General features: G+C 41.7%; 1 protein-coding gene across 2 annotated transcripts; it reads left to right on the top strand.

Annotated features, from left to right (window-relative positions):
* The first annotated feature begins 594 nt into the window (after positions 1-594).
* PPP1R17 (protein phosphatase 1 regulatory subunit 17) lies at positions 595-18,928 on the top strand. 2 transcript variants are annotated; one of them, XM_007175239.2, is made up of 5 exons: positions 595-684; positions 5,865-5,971; positions 10,017-10,169; positions 11,461-11,613; positions 17,653-18,928. In XM_007175239.2, the coding sequence occupies exons 2-5, from the start codon at positions 5,890-5,892 to the stop codon at positions 17,721-17,723; spliced, it is 459 nt and encodes a 152-aa protein (XP_007175301.1). In that variant the 5' UTR covers positions 595-684; positions 5,865-5,889; the 3' UTR covers positions 17,724-18,928. The 2 variants fall into 2 exon arrangements, with proteins under 2 accessions (XP_007175301.1, XP_007175302.1); XM_007175240.2 differs by lacking the exons at positions 595-684; positions 5,865-5,971 and adding an exon at positions 6,763-6,819.
* The last annotated feature ends 323 nt before the right edge of the window (positions 18,929-19,251 follow it).

Below are 19,251 nucleotides of genomic sequence, written 5' to 3'. Positions count from 1 at the left end.
AGTGAGAACTCGGGCCCCAGATTTCACATCAGTGGGACGGGCATGATGACAGCAGCTTATCTTGCAAAGCTGTTATGAGGGTTGAAGAGTTGATATGTGTAAAGAGGAGTGCCTGGCATGTGGGAAGCCTTATGTAAATGTCAGCGATTGCTACGATCATTCGTCTTCTCATCAGGATACTACTCGAAGAGGCAACAGTGGTGAGTGAGAGTACTCTGCATTTAAATTCAAATGGATTTGAGGGTCAGAATTAGCTGTGGCACCTTTGGGGCAAGTCACTTAATCTCTCTGTGCCTAAATTTCCATATTTGCAAAGCCAGGCCAAAAAAATCCTACTGCATAAGGTTGTTATGGGGATTAAAGGACCTAGCTTGTTCGTCTGGACTACTCCAGCCTTGCACACCAGGCCCTCAAAGCACTACTCTGTGCATTGCTTTGGTAACGGACAATTATCACGGTAGGGAGCCGTGGCCGCGAGATGAGTCCTCTTTCCCTCTCCATCCCCCTTGCCCTGGCGCCTGAGAAACAGAGCATCTCCATGGCAACAGCGGCAGCTGGTCCCTTGATAAGAGGAGCTGAAGCCGGGCAGCAGCAGCCACTGCCACTGAGGAGCCGGCCCAGCGTCAGAGAGGAAACACTTCCTCCCCATCACTTGCCTTCTCATCTCAGCACCTGCACTGACTGGTAAGTGCTTCGGATTTTTTTACTCTGAGAACTTTTATGGTGAGAAAAGCAAGCTTCCAATAAGTTACAGCTCTTTTGTGGTTGCTGGGACAAAGAAGGCTGCAGCTGGCGGTACAGGGGGCGTGGGAGATGGTGGTGCTTTCTGGAGTGAGACTAAGCCAGAATTAGATGGGGAGCTGGGAAAGTCACCACTTGCAAGTCATTTTTTCCGAGGGAGGTGGACTCCTGAGTTCTGTAAGAACCAGAGTCCCCGCAAATTAAATTGGGAAGTTTCATAATGAACACAGGAATATCTGCGTATTCACACAGCAGTGTAGGGATGCTTACCTTCCAAGGTTGAGGAGTGTCCTAATCAAAAAAAACCTCTCTCTGTCCTACTTTGAGGAAGAGTCATTCCTCGAGGAATACTGCAAATTTAGGCCTTCTAAATGAACAAATTTGATTTAAAAACGTGGTACTTTTAACCTGAATTCAGTCCTCAGGTTAAAAAAAGATTTGACAAAAGATATGAATTTTTACATAACCAGAGGCTGCTTTAACCAGACACCACATTGGGCTGTGGACATAACCTTCTAACTTTTTATTCCATCAAGTAAATCCAGGCCTGACTAATTTGGGGAAATTCTTTAGAATACCACATGACTCGGCTAAGTGTCAGCTCGCTCCTGAGAATCAGTATTACCATGTTCCCAAGGCCTGGAAATGGGTGTCCTGCAGTTGGTTTGTACCTTGGATTGTTCTTATTTCATCATTAGCTTCAGAAAAGGCCAGAGATAGGACAAGGAAATGGTTCCAATGGTTCAATTAAATGTACATGTTGTAACTCCAAGCAGAGGACTAAAAGAGCACAGAAAGCAACTGACATTCTTAAAATGGTAGCATGTGCCGGGATCTGGGCTGGGAGCTTGACACACATTGTACTGTTAATACTCTCAACAACCCTGGAGAAGAGCCACTATCATGCCCATTTCACAGATGTGGAAACTAAGTTTCCAAGAGGACATATAACTTTCCCAAGTTCACCCAGCTAGAGAGTGGGACAAGCAACCAAGCATTTGTTTCTACCTTATATCACCTCACAGCACCAAGTGCTTACAGTCAGTGAGGAATTTTCTATGAATTAAACTACATATTCTAACACACAACTGAGAAATCTAGTCAGTGTTAAGAGAAAGGACAAAATGCCCAGAGCAGCTTCTGACCTTAAAGTGAACTGACCAATCTTTTTTAGCTGCAGAAATAGCACTGCTATCCTCCTGAAATAGGAACCAGCTCTGAGCTAGTGGAGACAGGCTCCCTCAAAGGTGCCCTCGGCTTCAGCAGGCTGCTCTGGCGTTCCTGCCCTGCAACTTAGCCAGCTCCCTTCCCTGGCACCCAGCTCCCTGGACCTTTCCTCTTCTGTTCTCAAAAGAGAAAGAGACCTTTGTCATTAATAACCCCTGTGTGTTGTGACATCAGTTAATGTATCTCCTCTCTCAGTGGTATTTGTGTTTACAAGTGTCTCTCTGAGAAAAGGAAGGTAAGGATTACCAAGAGGAATTGCAAGAGTTTAGCGTCAGGATCCTGAAAACCTCCTCAAGCCCCTGATATGCCATCACCTGGTCTCTTGTACATGCTACAACAAAACCCCCACATTCTCTCAAACAACAATGAGAAGAGTAATACAGACCCACAGCTCTTTCTTCTCTAATGGAAAAATCTGAAAACCACAAGTTTTTGTTGTTGTTAGGTTCAACATAAATTCATTTGGTAGGCTTTATTTATGTGATTTAGTGTGAATATTCATATTTTTGCTACAGAAGTAATGCCTGTGATGGTGGAGCTTCCTGAGACTCCTCTGGAGGTGTTACATAATAAAAATATCCTGATTTCCACCATACACGTGGCCCCAGGCTTTTCAGGAGAGGTTGGGAGGCCCAATACTGACAGTCACAGTGGCGGTCCTAGTCGTCACTGTGTGAGTATTCAAATTCAGAGACCACACTGAACCAATGAACGGCAAGAGAATGCTAAAGGATCACAAATCTTTGACTAGAAAACAGTTTATAAAATACCCACAAAGCATCTCTTCAGTCCCTAGCCCTTTGGTTGGAAACTGAAGACTCAGAGTACCAGGTGTTTAGGTACAAAAGAAAGAGCTGATGCTTCAGAAATTTCCCATATTACAGCGAGCTGCTGAGGGAGATGATGAAACATTCCCTGGGCAGCATGACAGAAGCAACATCCATATGTTGTGCTTGGGGTGGAGACTGAATTAAAGAGAGAAATGCATGGGCAGAGTCAGGAATACGAAGTAGAAATATTCCATTTCCTAGTTCAAGAATTAGACTAGCTCCTGACTTACAGTGGCTCAATTATCCTGGGCACCCCTTCTCACTGAGGGTAGAAATGCAGAGGGGGTAGGGAGACGGGGTCATCTTATACTAAGATTCAACAGGCAGATAAAATGACGATCATTAATAAGGTGATGCTAAACTCCAAATGCCTCTCTCCTCCGTGTACTCTTTCCTTTCTTTGTGTGAAGGTTTTCTGCCAAGAAGACTGTAGTGACATCATCCATAGTAAAAGCAGCTTCTAATCCCATGGGCAAAATGCATCCCTGCCCAGCATGGGGTATTTTTGTAAAGTAAAATCCCATATGTGAAAATCATCTCTCAGCCTCCTAGTAAACAGAGGCTTACCATCATTCTTTCCCTCACACTGATTTAAAATAGTGATGTGTCCCCCATAGACACTAGGTGCTACCTTGGGGAGGAGGCATGTGTCAGTTTTGTGACTAATCACCAGGTGCCCTTACCTTGTCCATGGACTTCTGACACTTGACCGTTCGTCTCTCAAGGGCAGCCTCCTTCCTCTCAAGTCCAGTACTGTGAAAGCCAATTTGCTCAGATGGTGGCTGGCCATCCCATGGGTCAGCATCTAGATGAAAATGAAAGAGTCAATGATTTTTAGAATTGTTCAGTTCTTCAGCTGGTCTTCATTAGCTAGCTATCTAGTAAGGTATAGACAATGTTACATGACTGACAATTACTCAATACCTACAATGTGCAAAGCACATAGCTACTATTTAATCGTCATAGTAACTCTGGGGTAGTTACTATTAAGTCTATTTTACAGATAAGAAAACTGAGGCTAAGAATGGGGGCAGAGAGGACCATATGTCCCCGGGTACCAGTCTGTGGGTGCACCAGGAAGACGCTCGCCTTGGCAAATTCTACCACAGCAGCAATAGACTGTAGGTAGAAAGGGCAAAAACGATTATATTGCACTTGGGCTCCATCTACCCTCACTACATCATGACGATTTAGCCACTTCATCAAAGTCTTACTGCTTTTAGGTAAAGGGCTGAAATTTAACCTAGATCTATTTGACTTGAAAGCTCAGATTCAAATTAAGTAAACCAGCTATTGAGCACATAGGAGCAGCCATATGATCCAAGTACAAAAAACAGCTTACATTAGGTTGGAGAGAAGGAGAGGGGTACTCCTGCCAGAGAGGACCTAGAGTAGAAGGTAAGAGGCCTGAGTTCAAATGATGACTCTGACTCTAAGTATGTAACTAATTGTAGGTCATTTTAAGTTCTTTGAGTCTCAGTTTCTTCTTCTAGAGAATGAATATTTTAACTAGTTCCTGCATGGGGTGATGTTGAGCACGAAGTCTATGACAGGGCCCATGACTTTCTGCCCAAAGAGATGAAAGACTGAGTAGGTACACAGGCCGTATCTGAATGACTTTGCCTCCAGACCCCAACACTGAGCCCACTCATCCTGAATGATGGTCCCATAGCTTTCCTCTTCACGCAAGCAGGTAGGGGCCGGCCACCCAAGTTAACAGCATACTTCCTTACGGTCCCAGGGAGTTGGCAGTCTCTATACAAACACTAAAAACAATGGTCTGAATTGATTTCTGCTGAAGTCACTCAGTGAAGTCAGTCTGCTCAGAATGACACTAAAAGCTGCCTCAAGTAATCTGTTAATGGCTCCGTCTGCTACACAATGATCTCAGCTTGTAGGAGAAGAGGCCCTCTCGCCTTCCCAGAGAACACTGGCTTATTCCTCAGAAGACAACTGAGTTGAACTAATGCTGTGAGCTTGAAATGTTAACACAATTGATCTGTGTGTTCCTCTGCATGCCAGTGATCCAAGAATCTCAAGAAAAAAGGATCAGTTGGGTCATTTAAATCTTATTCCTCTCCAACCATTCTTGCTATGGTAGGACATGAGTAATAAATTATCTAAAAGAAACAGAATATAGGCAGACTCTAATGAAGACTTCCTATAAATCTCAACTAATGCATTTCTCATTCAGACCTGACACATGTCCATTCTGAATTTCTGCTCCTTCTGGACAATGGCTACAACTAATAGCTCTGAAAAATTCAATGGATTTGCGGTTTAGGAAAAATGGGCGATGGGGGGAGGAGGAAGAGGAAACAGATTTGCTATAACATCAGAAATCTCTAGGGAGAAAATAATAAAGATCCATTTCAAGACCTAGATTTTTCCCTACCACATCTCTACGACTGTTATAATATGGATAGGGAAGAAGTCTCATTACTTCATAGTTATAAGCATGTAATGGTAGAAAACCAGAAGCCTGGTTCAATTTCGATTCAAAGGAACCACTGTATTAAGAGTCTTGTGTCTCTAGTGGAAGTCTTCAGAAATGGAGATGGATCCAAGCTTGGCTATTTAATAGATGTGTGACTAAATAAATTAATTAAATGTTCTGATCCTCAGTTTCCTCACCTGTGAAGTAGGCATAATCTCACTTTGCAGAACTCAACAGAAAAAAATACAGGCAAGGTTTAATCAAGATTTTCTGTAACTCCCAGCTAACTCTTTTCTAATTCAGACTTTACAAGTGTTCATTCTTGAAACTCCCACAGTGCTTCTGAAAGACAGCAAATATTGAACATTTGATACATGACAATTACTGATAATCTGTGTGTGTGTGTGTGTGTGTGTGTGTGTGTGTGTGTGTGTGAGATTCATTTATTTTGGCTTAAATCTTAAGTTTAGAGCTTCTAGTAGCTAAGTAGAAGAAGTGGACTTTAAAAATAGGATTGAATTGAGAACATAGTAGTCAGTGCTCAGTAGATATACTTATTTAATAAGTGAGTGAATAAACAGAATAGGTACTAATGGACTTGTTTCTATACTTCTGTGGTGCTGGAGAAGAAATCCACACACGGGCCCTCCTTTGATGATGTCCACTGAGCAAATGCAGCCACTGGAGCTCTCAGAAGACAGACTGGACAAGCGTGACCCTCGTTGTGGCCACTTAGGTAAATGCTCCAGTGTTAATGTCAATGGTGAAAGTCAGAAAGGGAGCATCTCTGCCATTCAGTTTGCAAGCAAGTCAGAGGGAGGCTCCCTGAAACCTGATAGTTTGTGACTTCTGATGACAGCCAACACCAGATGGACGGGCAAATAGCCATGGGTCTGTGGGGTCTGCCATGTAAATATTAGCTGAAGCACTGTAGAGAAGTTCATTAGAATTAAAAAAAGAGGGGAAAGGCATTGTCCTCATTTTTGGGTCTGACAGAGTCCCAGGCAGAGCATTTTTGAGGCAATAAATGGAATGTGACATTATAGCTTGTTTCCAGTACCTCCCGGCACACTTACACCCCATGTGCAGTGCCAATAAAATATTTCAAATATCTCTCTTTGCCTATCAAGACAGAATTTTAAATAGCATTTTTCTGTTTATTGTCAATCTGTTTCCTTTCCAGAACTGACTTTTTGCATAACCTTTGTAATGAAAATACCAGAAACATTTCTGCCTCTACCCATTTCTAAAAATGAGACACTCAGACTTTTGATGGATGGGCCTTTTGCATATTCATAGCCTTTGTTTATGCCTCGCCTGGTTATGACTCCCCTTGCCTCCCCTCTCCCCATTTACCGTCAAGATATTTTATATTCAGGATTTCTCCAAAAATAGGAAAAAAGGCAATTGAAGTAAAAGTCAACATTGAAGGAAATGTCTTGCTCTTTGTACGGTGCCCTGAATCGCTTCTTGGGGTTGAATGGTGACGCATGACTGGTCCACAGCCAGCCTGTACTTCCAGAGACCCCACAGCCAGGCAGCACCCATTCTGAGCCACTTTAATGCATTCAACAAATGTCTACGGTATGTATAATACGGGGGGAAATGAACTGTGCTCTGTGGTAATAAATTTTTAAAATTACATTTTCCACCCGGCATTAAGATACATAGACTCAAGAGCCTGGGTTTAATCCTGATGCCATAACCTGCCAGCAGTGGAATCTTCAGCCTTTTAGCTGGCCTTCTAAACCTCAGTTTCCTAATCTGCAAGTTAGGGATAATTGTACCTTTCCTCGTGGGCATGGTGTAAGAACTAAATGAGATAATATATTCAGGATGGTGTGAATATTTAACAGCTGGTAAAACACAGGCATTGACGAATCAGAAAAGGTGTTGGTCCATCCCACACACTAAAATGAGGTGAAATCACCTAGTACATAAGTAGTACTCAATAAAGCCCCCTTCTCATCTCCTTTTTTTGCATGCATGTAAACATAAAATCATATAGTCCAATGCCTTACACATAGTACAATTTCAATAAATGCTTATTAAATTGAGATGATTGGATGAAATTATTAAAATCTCCTAGATAAAAGGAAATATTTATTACTACTAAATATGGCTGAAGAATGATGCTGTTTGATTTTTTGGTTATGTATTATGATCTTCTGATGAGGCAGGCATAATGATATACAGTTACTAAATATTTCTGATAGTTGGTTCCTCACACGTATTGGGTTTTCTAAAACAAAGGATCATCCAGATATAACATCCAATAGACCATAAGTAACTTGGAAGCAAGGTCCATTTCTTACTTTTCTTTTTAGTCCTAGCTCAATGCCAGCATATACAGTAGAGGTTTAATCAATATTTGTTGAATAAATAAATGAATGAATGACACAGGTTATGTCTAGACCCACAAAAGTGAAGTGAAAAGGTTTGGCACATTTAATCCACAATATTTTAAAGAAAGTGACCTGAATATTTTCATAAACAAAAGAAAGAGAAAGAGAGGAAAGACAAAAGGGAGGAAGGAAAAAAGGAAGGAAGGAATGGAGGGAGGGAGGGAGGGAAGGATTAAAAAAAATCCAGTTATTCTCTGAATTTCCCCAACATCATTCATAGTTGTAAATCTAGCCGGACAGTATCCAGGCCATAGTGAGTTTCCAGAGAAGACAAATAGCTTCACTGCCTTGCAGATTCTTTGAATCCTAACGGGATAGCTCCTTATCCATAATATGTTTGAGTTCATTCATTCAAGCATACATTCAACAAATATTTATTCATTGTTGCTAAGGAGATAAAACACAAGACACCTGTCATAAAAGACGGCCAAGAAGATATGTATAAATAATCATTAGATCACCCTTTAAAGGTGTTAGCATGAGTAAAAATGCTGTGGATACTTAGAAAATGAGAAAGGACACCCAGGACTCCGGTTAATAAGAAAAGACAATGATGGGGTGGGAGTGGGAGGGTTTGGCTTTCCTCTGAGCCTTGGAGAAAGTATTGGGGGTAAGCAATGGCCAGAATGAACATTTTTTGAGGATCTGAAATATATCAAATGTATCAAATGTTTTACCATCATTAACAAATTTAGTTCTCTCTCTCTCTCCCTTTCTCTCTCTTTCTCTCTCTTCTCTCTCTCACTCTCTCTCACACACACACACACCGATTTAATATTATCCTCATCTTAAAATTTGAGAGAATATTAAAGTTCCTAGAAATGAAGCCCCTCCCCAACAAAAAAGGAAAAAAAAAGAAATTATGGCCCAAGTTCTCAGAACTAACAAGAAACTGAGTCAGGATTTGAACTTAGATCAGTCTAACTCTACTTATTTATCCATTCAGCAAGCATTTATTGGTGGGAGAGGCAAATAAGAATAAAATTGTCAAAAGGATATATAATCTTTAATCTCCAAGAAGGCTCCATCTAGAGCAGGAGATAAATCATTACGGAATGAACAAATGCTAGAACAGTGACAGAGGAGCTCAAAGGACAGCAACATAAACCAAAGCACAGAGGAGTAAAATGGAACAGAGAGAATACTTTAATGGGCAAGGGGTGATCAGATCGGATTAATTACATACAATGACATCTGATGGACATGATGTAGAATCCAGGCTTCAAAAGCTCTGGTGAGGTAATGCAGGGGACTGAGGGAAATAGAGAGATGAATAAGAAGATGCGGGGCTTCCCTGGTGGCGCAGTGGTTGAGAATCTGCCTGCCAATGCAGGGGACACGGGTTCGAGCCCTGGTCTGGGAAGATCCCACATGCCGCGGAGCAGCTAGGCCCGTGAGCCACAACTACTGAGCCTGCGCGTCTGGAGCTTGTGCTCCGCAACAAGAGAGGCCGTGACAGTGAGAGGCCTGCGCACCGCGATGAAGAGTGGCCCCCGCTTGCCGCAACTAGAGAAAGCCCTTGCACAGAAAGAAGACCCAACACAGCCATAAATAAATAAATAAATAAATAAATAATTAAAAAAAAAAAAGAAGATGCGAGGACCTGGGGTTAGGATGGGCAAATAGGAGAATTGCAAAGCCAGGGGGTAGGGTAAAGACCAATGCTGATATACACACTACTATATATAAAATAGATAATCAACAAGGACCTACTACTGTATAGCACAGGGAACTCTACTCGCTACTCTGTAATAACCTATATGGGGAAAGAATCTGAAAAAGAATAGATATATGTCTATGTATAACTGAATCACTTTGCTGGACACCTGAAACTAACACAACATTGTAAATCAACTATACTCCAATATAAAATAAAAAATTTTTGAAAAGACCAATGCTGAGGTGTAAGCGTGAATCACTTGGCCAGTCATAGAAATGAAGGCAGTGAGGAACAGACTGAGAACCGAACTACAAGACCAAAGAGAGCACAAGACGCCGTACTGGCCCTTGGGCTCTCCAAAGAGAATAAGGCTTGAGCAAAGGAAATTGGGAAGGAGCATTTGGCACCTGTTGTCCCATCAGAAATGTAACTTAAACCCACTCTGTGCCTTGCTTAACTATATTTTAAAATTCCTCTTTGCCTTGATTATCCATCCCATTTAAGCTCTCTCCATTTGGAATTTTACAGAATTCTAGTTTTATTACATGATTTATACATGTAAAGTCCGCTGTAGAAGAGGCCACAATAAATAAATACTTTTCTTTTTCAGACCAAATGACTTCTACTCCTATCATCAGGTATAATAGGAATGCAACCAGTCCGTGACTGGACTCTTATGTAATATTCTTTTTTTCTTTGCATCTTGTCAAAATCAGATGACCTTTCAGACCAGTTTATTAAGGACTGTGATCTCAAAAAGAAGCCAAGAAAAGGCAAAAATGTACAAGTCACCCTGAATGTTGAGTCAGACCAGAAAAAACCAAGGAGAAAAGATACACCAGCCCTGCACATCCCACCTTTCATACCAGGTAATGGACAATGAGGTCAGTTTGCACATCTGTAAAAGGGAACTGCTTGCCTCTAGATCACATTGGTCTTACAGTTTTTTCCTTAAATATTTGGATGTTTTTAAATCACTGTTACAATCTCTACATTTGTCTTAGTTACGATAAGGCCAGCCACTATAACATATATATATATATATATATATATATATATATATATAGTCCAAAATATTAGTGGATAACGCAATACAAGTTTACTTTTCCCTCATCAGTGGAAGTTGGGGGCGGGGGAGGCAGGCTGTGCTCCAAACAGTCCCGCAGGGACTCGAGTCAATGGACATCATCAGTACACGGCTTCTAAAGTCACCGTAGGCATCCAGCAGGCCCAGGGCAGACAGAGTGGAGGACTGGCAAGCCTACAAGTGGCACACACACTTCCTTCCATCACAACCCTCACCCGACTGCAAGGGAGGCCGAGAAATGCAGCCCAGCTGTGTGCCCAGAAGAGCGAAACCGTCTGGTGAACAGCTAACGAGTCTCTATAACAACCGTGCATGTGACACGTGACACTCTCTTGTTTCCAAATGTTTTGTTTTGTCTTATTTCCTTTACCCCTTCCCTCCAGGCCGTTTATTTAATGTCCTCTCTATTCACAACCCACTCGGGGGAGATACAAAACAAATAGAACACAGAGCGTTCTGAAAAGGAACTTTCAGTTTTATAAGAAATAAGAGAAACACATAAACAGCTGAAATACACAGCAAGAAGTAACATCATAACGGAGGTCCTCAGATAAGGACCCTGGGAGCTCAGTGTGGACACTTTTATAGCGGAGGCTGTTTTCAGAGAGTTTTCTCCATTCTACAGATGGAGAAAACTGTCACGCAGAGAAGAGAGGAGAGTAGGCAGGTAGGGGGAAGTAGAGGACTAATTAAGTCAGTGAAGAGTGTAGCCCGTGGCTTATGGAACAGCAAAGACCCCATTGCTCTAATGGGGGTGGACTTTGGCAGCAGACGGACCTGAGCTCTATTCCTCAGGCACATGTCTTTGCCTCACTTTCCTCAGCGAGTGGACGGTGGTAGTAATATTAAATTGCTCAGGGTTTTGTGAGGCTAAAATGAAATCAGGCATGTAAAATCCTTTGCACAAACGATGTTCTCTAGTGTAGCCTCAATAAATACTAATTCTTATTTTAAAGAAACTGCTTTTATTAAGATGTTTGAAAAGATCTATTGACTACCATCACCAGGTGTATGTGCAAATATGGATGCATGTATTTGACCCTGTTTCTCCCTCTGTTCCCCTAATTATGCAGGTGTGCTTTCAGAACATTTAATTAAAAGATACGATGTCCAAGAGAGACATCCAAAAGGCAAAATGAGTCCAGCTCTTCATAATACTGACCTGGAACAGAAAAAGCCAAGGAGAAAAGACACACCTGCCCTGCATGTGTCCCCCTTTGCAGCAGGTAAAAGAGCTGGTGCAGGGCATTTTCAGGGGGTGATGGAAACAGGTCAAGAGCCTTACCATCTGGAGGTGTCAGAGGCATGGCCTTTGTCCTGGTCCAGAAATCTGTGTCTCAAAGAAGTGCCCAGGGGAGGAGTAGCATTTACTGCTGCCTTTCAGGTTTACCTTCATTGGCCGCTCCCGTGGGGCTGACTTGGAGCTGGGTGAGGATCAGAGCATAACTCGTGCTTCAGCAGAACTGGTCGAATTCACTGAGCCAATGAAATAGAAATGTCAGTGGGTTTAAATACCCTCCTCCCCAGTCTTCCAGGAATCTTGCATTCTATGGCTGACAGCTGAGTCTCCCAAGACACCTGGATATACTTACCAAATCCTCAAAAGAAGAGAGTGAAAGGGAGAGAAAGAGAGCTGCAGAAATAATGATAGCTCTCCTAATATGTGTCAAATCAAACCAAAAAATCTTGCTGAACTATGTGCACAACCCCACGTTATAGGGCAGGGCAGCCAGCGTGTGAGGTATAGTCTAGTCCCTGAGAATTTTATGTACAGGTTGGGGAGAAAGACATATACAATCACGGTTAGAGTATAAGATGGAGTGCGTGTTTGTTTTATATAGGTAGTTGGGGGTGGGAGAATGGCAGAAGAGAAAATGTGCTAATGTTTACTGAAACCCTACTTAATGTTAGCTACTGAGTTTACATGTCTTGTGGATTTTCAAAAATCAACTGAATAACACAATAACTATTATCTCACTTTACAGTTAAAAAAATTGAGAGAGAATTTAAGTAACTTAGCTACTCTAAAGTCTTCTGTTGATGAAATTGATAGATGGATGGCTGATTGCCTAATTGATGATGGGATGATTAGAATGATTGATGAATGGATCAAATTATGCTCACGTTCAAACACTATTACATGACAGAGCTGGGGCTCCCAGGTCTGTCTCATCTGTGAGCGGTTTTTCGTTGCACCATGCTATGGTTTGGACTGGTAGCATTTTAGCAATCCAGAAGGGACACTTGGGAGGAGATGAGATTTAGTCATTATTATAAAACTGTGTTTTCCCATTATTGCATCTAACAACAAAATTGAAAGACGACTCAGAACACATCATGAAAAGACAGTCAGGGGATCAGACAGGTTTACTGACCTCTGAGAAGAGCCAGGCAAGGAGGAATGGAGCATGAAGAGGCACTTGTCTGGAGAAATAGACCAAGGACCAGTTGGGAGGGTCTGAACCTGCCTCGGCCCTGTTTCTTATAGGTTACATGCATCCCTACCTATACCGATCCTTCAACCCATCACACATTTCCTCCAAGCTCTGCCTCTGTCCAAATTCTAGTCACCTTTTAAGACTCAGCCAGCTTAAAGTCTCTGCCAAAAGACCCCTCCAAGGCCAAAATGAATATTTTTTATTCTGAACTGACTCTGTATTAGAGCTGGGCATGCAAATACCAAGACTTTGCCCTCTCTTTTGGTATTGTCCTTATTGTTTTTGTTGCTGTTGTTGTAGCTGTTATTTAAATTGACTTACATCAAAGACTTTTTCGATGAAGTCATGAGAATTGGCCTGGGATTGCCCTGTGTTGCTGGTATTCACTTTGATATCTGGTCCGGTCCCTCCTATATAGCCGCGCTCAATAAGTGTCTGTTCATTAGATATTCCATTTGGCAATCATGATTTAGCAGTTTCAAGTTCTCCATTAGGAGACTGATTATTTTCTGCTCATTCTTGTATTTGTTTTTATTAAAGTCCTTCTAGGGGAAGACTTAGAGGAACAAAAACACTGACGGAGAGAGAGTTACCTTAGTACACAGCACTGAACATGGGCTTTGGAGTCAGACAGGTGTAGGTTTGATCTCTGGTTCTGCTGCATTCTAGCTTTGTGACCTTGGGAAACAGACCATAAGAGCCTCCTTCATTTCATCCATCTCTGAAAGGAGAACCATAAAATCTGTCTCCCAAGGTTGTTAACACAATTAAATAAAGTATATAAAGCACCTAACGCAGTTCCTGGCTTATTGAAAGTCCTCAATAAATGTTAGTTCACCTCTATCTTCTTTTCAAACTTATATTCTTTTTTTTTTAACATCTTTATTGGAGTATAATTGCTTTACAGTAGTGTGTTAGTTTCTCCTTTATAACAAAGTGAATCAGCTATACATAAACATATATCCCCATATCCCCTCCCTCTTGCGTCTCCCTCCCACCCTCCTTATCCCACCCCTCCAGGTGGTCACAAAGCACCCAGCTGATCTCCCTGTGCTATGTGGCTGCTTCCCACTAGCTATCTATTTTACATTTGGTAGTGTTTATATGTCCATGCCACTCTCTCACTTCGTCCCAGCTTACCCTTCCCCCTCCCTGTGTCCTCAAGAACCTTATATTCTTTGAGGTAAGTTAAACCATTTTTTAAAGGTGAGAATTTTTCTAGTCACAGTGTTTTACCTCTCCATAGAGCCCTGCTGATTCAAGGAACTTCCTAAACTGTTAAGCTCTATTTCTCTGGGAATGGAGGCTGCTTACGTCCCAGTATCGACATCCTAAGAGAGCAGCTTCCCGGACAAATAAAACATGTTTATCAAACAGTGCAAAGTACACAAGAGTTGGAGCAGTGGCCTGTATACATTGCGGAATTCATTGACTCAGCAAATCTTTGGGTTGCAAGTATTTGCAATTTTAGATAGTGTTCTATGATTCTAGCTTTCATTAGCATATTAGCTGAAGTACTTTATTTTTGAAGAGCCTTTTAGTATCTAAAGATTTGGCAGTAATCGAAATGCTAGTTAAGCTGATAAGAATAGAGCCTTCAGCAGATGTTCAGAGAGACACACTGGTTCTAATAAGGGTCTTGAGAGGAACTCACAGGAAAATGCACTCTGGAGACATCGCCTCTCATTAGCCCTTGGCAAGTGAAGGCTGGACAGGGATTCACTCTCTTCTTTAAATCTCTGGCTAACTACCTTCATTCCCTGAGGTTAATGAGCTTCTGTGACAGCTTCCAGCCATCAGACAACTCCTCTGAGCAGTAAGGAGTCATCTCGGGCTTCCTTGCCAGCCCAAGCTTTGCTCTCCATGTGACCCACAGTTGCCAGGGCCAAGGAACCGCAGGGCAGGGAGCGCTGGTTTGGGATTGGTCAGTTCTGTGTAGCCGAGACCTGCTTAAAAGGAAGCGAAGTCTTCAGTTGAGGTCTGTGGCAAAAGGAACTGGAGAAAGTAATGAATAATGAGGCTGCAAGCATTGAAGAGAAGCTTCCTGAAAAATTGGCCCATGAGCTGTGAACACTTGGAGATCAAAGCTCAATATCGTACTCGTAGAAAGGAGCCTGATGTGTCCTTTGAAAGTGACCCCTCTTCTGTCCTGCCGGGAATAGAGCGCTCTCTCTGGTGTGGTTTACCAAGAGCAGTGGTGTCTTAGCCCTGGCTACCTTAGATCTGCACACATCTGTAATGCAGGTGACTGGCTTTAGATGGTGCTCTGGCTTGGATCATGGCCTAAAACAGCTTGCTGCAGGGCTAATTGACCCTTTAGAGACCTTGGGCTAACAGCTTTGGCCTTAAAAACACATCAAGCTCTAAGAAGCAACCAAGTGCCCTAAACTCTTCTACATAGAGAGTGGAAGGGAAAGAAGTGGCATTTTTCTAAATCCCTATTATATTCCAAGTCTTGTGCTAGATGTTAGAATATCCTTTGAGAATCTCATAGTTTGCTAAGGAGACGGATGTCTTGTCCAATGATTCCTACAATGTGTAAAGTTCTTTAACAGAGGTTCATGTAAGGTGTGATTGAAGCATAAAAGAATGTTGGGCTAAATCTATCTTGGCGGGATCACCCCCTATGGGAGATACAAATTATGTTTCCTCCAGTTTTACAGACGAATAAACTGAGGCTCAGACAGGTTAAGTGACCTGCTCCAAGTTCAGTGGCCAATGAAGGGAAAGCTTTGTGGCTCTAGAGCTCGTTTCTCCAATAATACACCTCTGCTTATACAGGAAAATGTGAGGATCAGGGCTGGGTTAAATCAGATAGACTAGTGTTTGTCGAATCTCATTCATCTTCAAATGACCAAAGGCAATGATATGAAGCATGAAGGATAAGCACACAGTGATGACATATAGATGCTACTGATTTAAGCCTCTTCCTGAGCAACGATATCCATGAAATCAAGATTTTGATAAACTACCATATATTTTTTTCATTATAAGATGTTAAAATGAATGCTTAATTATACTAATATAAATTCTAGTTCACCTTCCACTTGAAAGTATCTCCTGTGTCCCTGTGGAAAACCTAGCCTGCTTTGGGAAGGGCTGACCTTGATGATTTAACGCCTCCTCCCTTCCCTGAAATTCCAGGATTTTTTTTTTTTTTTTTGGCCCAGATGCTTGTACAACTAGGTGTCAAGGATACTTAAAATAACCAGAAAGTTGACTAGGATCTGGGAATTTAAAGGCTCCTGTCCACATTGAATCCACCCAAATTTGGTGTAATGTGAAGAAATATCAAGGAAGGAAGGATGGTATGCTTGGGGGTAACTCTATGTTCTTCTATCAAGATAGCCTTAATACTAAATTAAAATCCAAACCTCTGTGCAACTGGTATAAGAGAAAATATCTCCCACTCTGTTTCATAAGTGATTTATGCAAAAGCCTTATTTTCAGCCAGACTCTTGAAATTGTTTTTCTCCTCCAATAAATATCAGCTAATTGGTAAAGAACCCATATGAACAAACTAGGGACTGAATCAAATGAATAGTCATGAAGATCAACACATAGTTTTCATCAATTTGCCACTGTTGAATGGAGTCCAGTGTTGTAGAAAGGCCCCTTGTGGTGCACAGCTTTCCTCCCTCAAGTTTAGATCTTTATGAAATGCTTCATGCACAGAAAGGTCTCTAATTCTGAGAAGGGTGGGGAGTGATTCAAGGCAGCGGTGGGAAAACAAAGCTAACTGACTGGAGTGGGGTGACTGAAACCATGGAGGACTGGCCCTGAACCACAGCTCCCTTTCCTTTTGTTAAAACAACCGATTTCACAATTCACAGGATGAGCAGAACCATCCAGGCCTCCTTGGATGGATTTTTCTGGGCTGATCAGTCCAGAAAATGGTGCTCAGGCTTCTGAATTCCACAGACTAGTAGACTTTTAAAAACAAGATATTGTGAGCCTAACATAGGGATAGCAACTTCGAATTTTGCCTAGTAAGGATACTGACAAGACAACCCCTAAAATTTCATAAAAGAAAGGATATTTTAATCCCCAAAATAAGAAAAAGAATCATCTCAAAATAAAGGACAGCTTTTTAAATTGTAGCCATATAGCTGTATGAAAAAAATTCACTGCATTTTCCTTATTTTCTCGTTTTGCTCTAAACCACATAAAATGTATCATCTACCAGCACTGACATTCAGAAGCAGCATGTTCAGAGTCTCAGCTCAATATTTCCCCCAGATGTTAGTAAAATATGTTTAGTTTGACTTCATGAGGCTTACCAGTTCTTTTCAAAGGGAAAACAAACTAGCAAATTGTGAAAGGAAAGGAAGAACTAAGTTGCTCATGGCTGTAGCACTGTGCTAAGAATCGTTACATACTTCTCATTTAGTTGTCACAATAATCCTTTATATAAATATGAATGCCCTCATTTTACATACAAGAAAACATAGGTCTGAAGGTGTTATCTGGCCCAACACAGATTAAGTGAGTGGCAGAATGAGTCCAAAGCAGTTAGACTCCAAAATCCATATGCTTCCATCCTACTGCTGTAAGCTTAAATGTAGAACGTAGAGAAGGGGGTGAAAGTTGCCTCTGACTCCTAGGTTGAGCATCTCTTATAACCATAACGGTGTTCTCACAGCTCCTCTGGGAAGGCCAAATAAGGCCCCTCAGCTCCCTCTCTCTCTGTTGGCACCTTTAGCAGTTAGCTTTGCAGACATTAAAACGTTTCTGCGTTGCCATGCTCCTGTGTACTGTCTATGCTGTAAGGTCGTCTAATATTCTAATTAGAGGCACTTAATTGCAGGTCTGTGCTTTGTTTTGCAGGTGTGACACTGCTCAGGGACGAGAGACCCAAAGTGATCATGGAAGATGATGAAAAAGATGGTGACAAATAGCTATTTAAAGATATTTCCCCTAAGACCACCTGTAAATAGGTTAGATTGGTTCCCTATGGCGACCTAGAAAAAATAGACTTGTTTCTGCTCTCATTTTGTCATAGTCTGCCTTTAAGATCCAGACACATCTTCCCCAGGAGGCACACTATATCAGATTGCCAGTCATCTCTTTGTCTTCCTCTTCTTTTTTGAATCTGGTTTCTATTCCCACTTCTTGAGTTTTCATTTTCTGATGCAGTGGAAAGGAAGCAGATCATCCTAACTTGGGAGATAACAGGGAAAGCTTTAGTGCTCAGCGTCTGCCTCTTCTGGAACAATTCGTGGAGCAAAGAGCGTGGATAACATGGGAATCCTTTATTTCTTGGCTTATGCTGCTGGGCAGGACTTGACTTCACATCATCCAAATACTAGTTCAAGTTGGGGCTCCCTGTTGCCAGTTAGGGAAATGAGAATGTTTGGGTTCTGACTCACTGATTGCTTTGGAGAACATGGTCTTTTATCTCTTTTATCCTTTCTCAAGAGTCCAAGTGTCTCTTGTGACATACCTAGCTAAGATCCTTGTAACTGATACCCTAAAAGTGAATATGTGAGCTGGGGGAGTCAACCCAACTAACCATGCCTTGACTGAAAACACCGCAGATAGAGGGTGCTGGTCTATCTGGGAAGCTTAGCAATATACTCTATTTATTTTTTAAAATATTTCTTAACTATGTTGTCCTGAAATTTTGTGAGTTGTGTCACAAACGACCATTACTAATGATAGGGATAATACCAATGTTTGTGATGAATTTACTTTTTAGAAACTTAATTAAGATCAATGGAAGGCCATTCCTATACTTTTAGCAATCTCACTTATTTAGACCCCAATGTGCTTTCTTGGATGTGAGGGAAAGATGTGGCATTAGCTAGTGAGCAGGAGTCTATGTATGACCCCTGCCCCAGCCTGCAGTCTGTGAGCGCCATGAGAAGGTTTTGCACGAGGTCCTCATCATCTATCAGGTGATGGACGTGGGGAAAAACGAAAGCTGTCGTTCAAAGGTATAAAGGTGGATATTCAAGCAGATGCTGCCTAAGTGATAATTTGGAAGCTCTGTATACACCCTGACTCCAATAGTTTGTTAATCCCTTCTGCCTTTCTGTCCTTCTCACAAATGTGGAAAAGATACAGGACGCTGCTGGTAATAAAGATGCTTCTGGTAATAAGATGCATCGCTATGTCCGGGTGCATTTCTCCTAAAAATACCCTATTTTACACTTATAAATACCCTATATTACACTGATAAAGAGAAGAGGTTGCAAAAGAGACTCAAGGATTGTTTTGTTGGTTTTTGACCCACAGAGGTTTAAAAATGTTTGAATCAACGATTAATATTTAATAATCTAATCAGGAGAATTTATATAAAATCCTAGATTTCCAGATTCTCTTGAGAAACCATCTCAAGGTCTGGCAGCCTGAGCCTGATTTAGAAGCGTGGCGACCGTCAGCGGGCACTGAGCACCAGAGGCCCTTTTAGGAGAAATATACATT

This window comes from Balaenoptera acutorostrata, chromosome 7 (assembly GCF_949987535.1).
Source record: "Balaenoptera acutorostrata chromosome 7, mBalAcu1.1, whole genome shotgun sequence".
NCBI classification, from domain to species: domain Eukaryota; kingdom Metazoa; phylum Chordata; class Mammalia; order Artiodactyla; family Balaenopteridae; genus Balaenoptera; species Balaenoptera acutorostrata.
Note: the sequence above shows the minus strand (reverse complement) of the source record. Positions and strands in the feature narration are given on the sequence as shown.

Bases quoted from the DNA above. Each gene is read 5' to 3' on its own strand.
- PPP1R17 (XM_007175239.2), top strand. From the start codon at position 5,890: ATGATGTCCACTGAGCAAATGCAGCCACTGGAGCTCTCAGAAGACAGA. The intron at 5,972-10,016 runs GTAAATGCTCCA...TGTCAAAATCAG, and splicing joins CCCTCGTTGTGGCCACTTAG to ATGACCTTTCAGACCAGTTT. The intron at 11,614-17,652 runs GTAAAAGAGCTG...TTTGTTTTGCAG, and splicing joins TGTGTCCCCCTTTGCAGCAG to GTGTGACACTGCTCAGGGAC.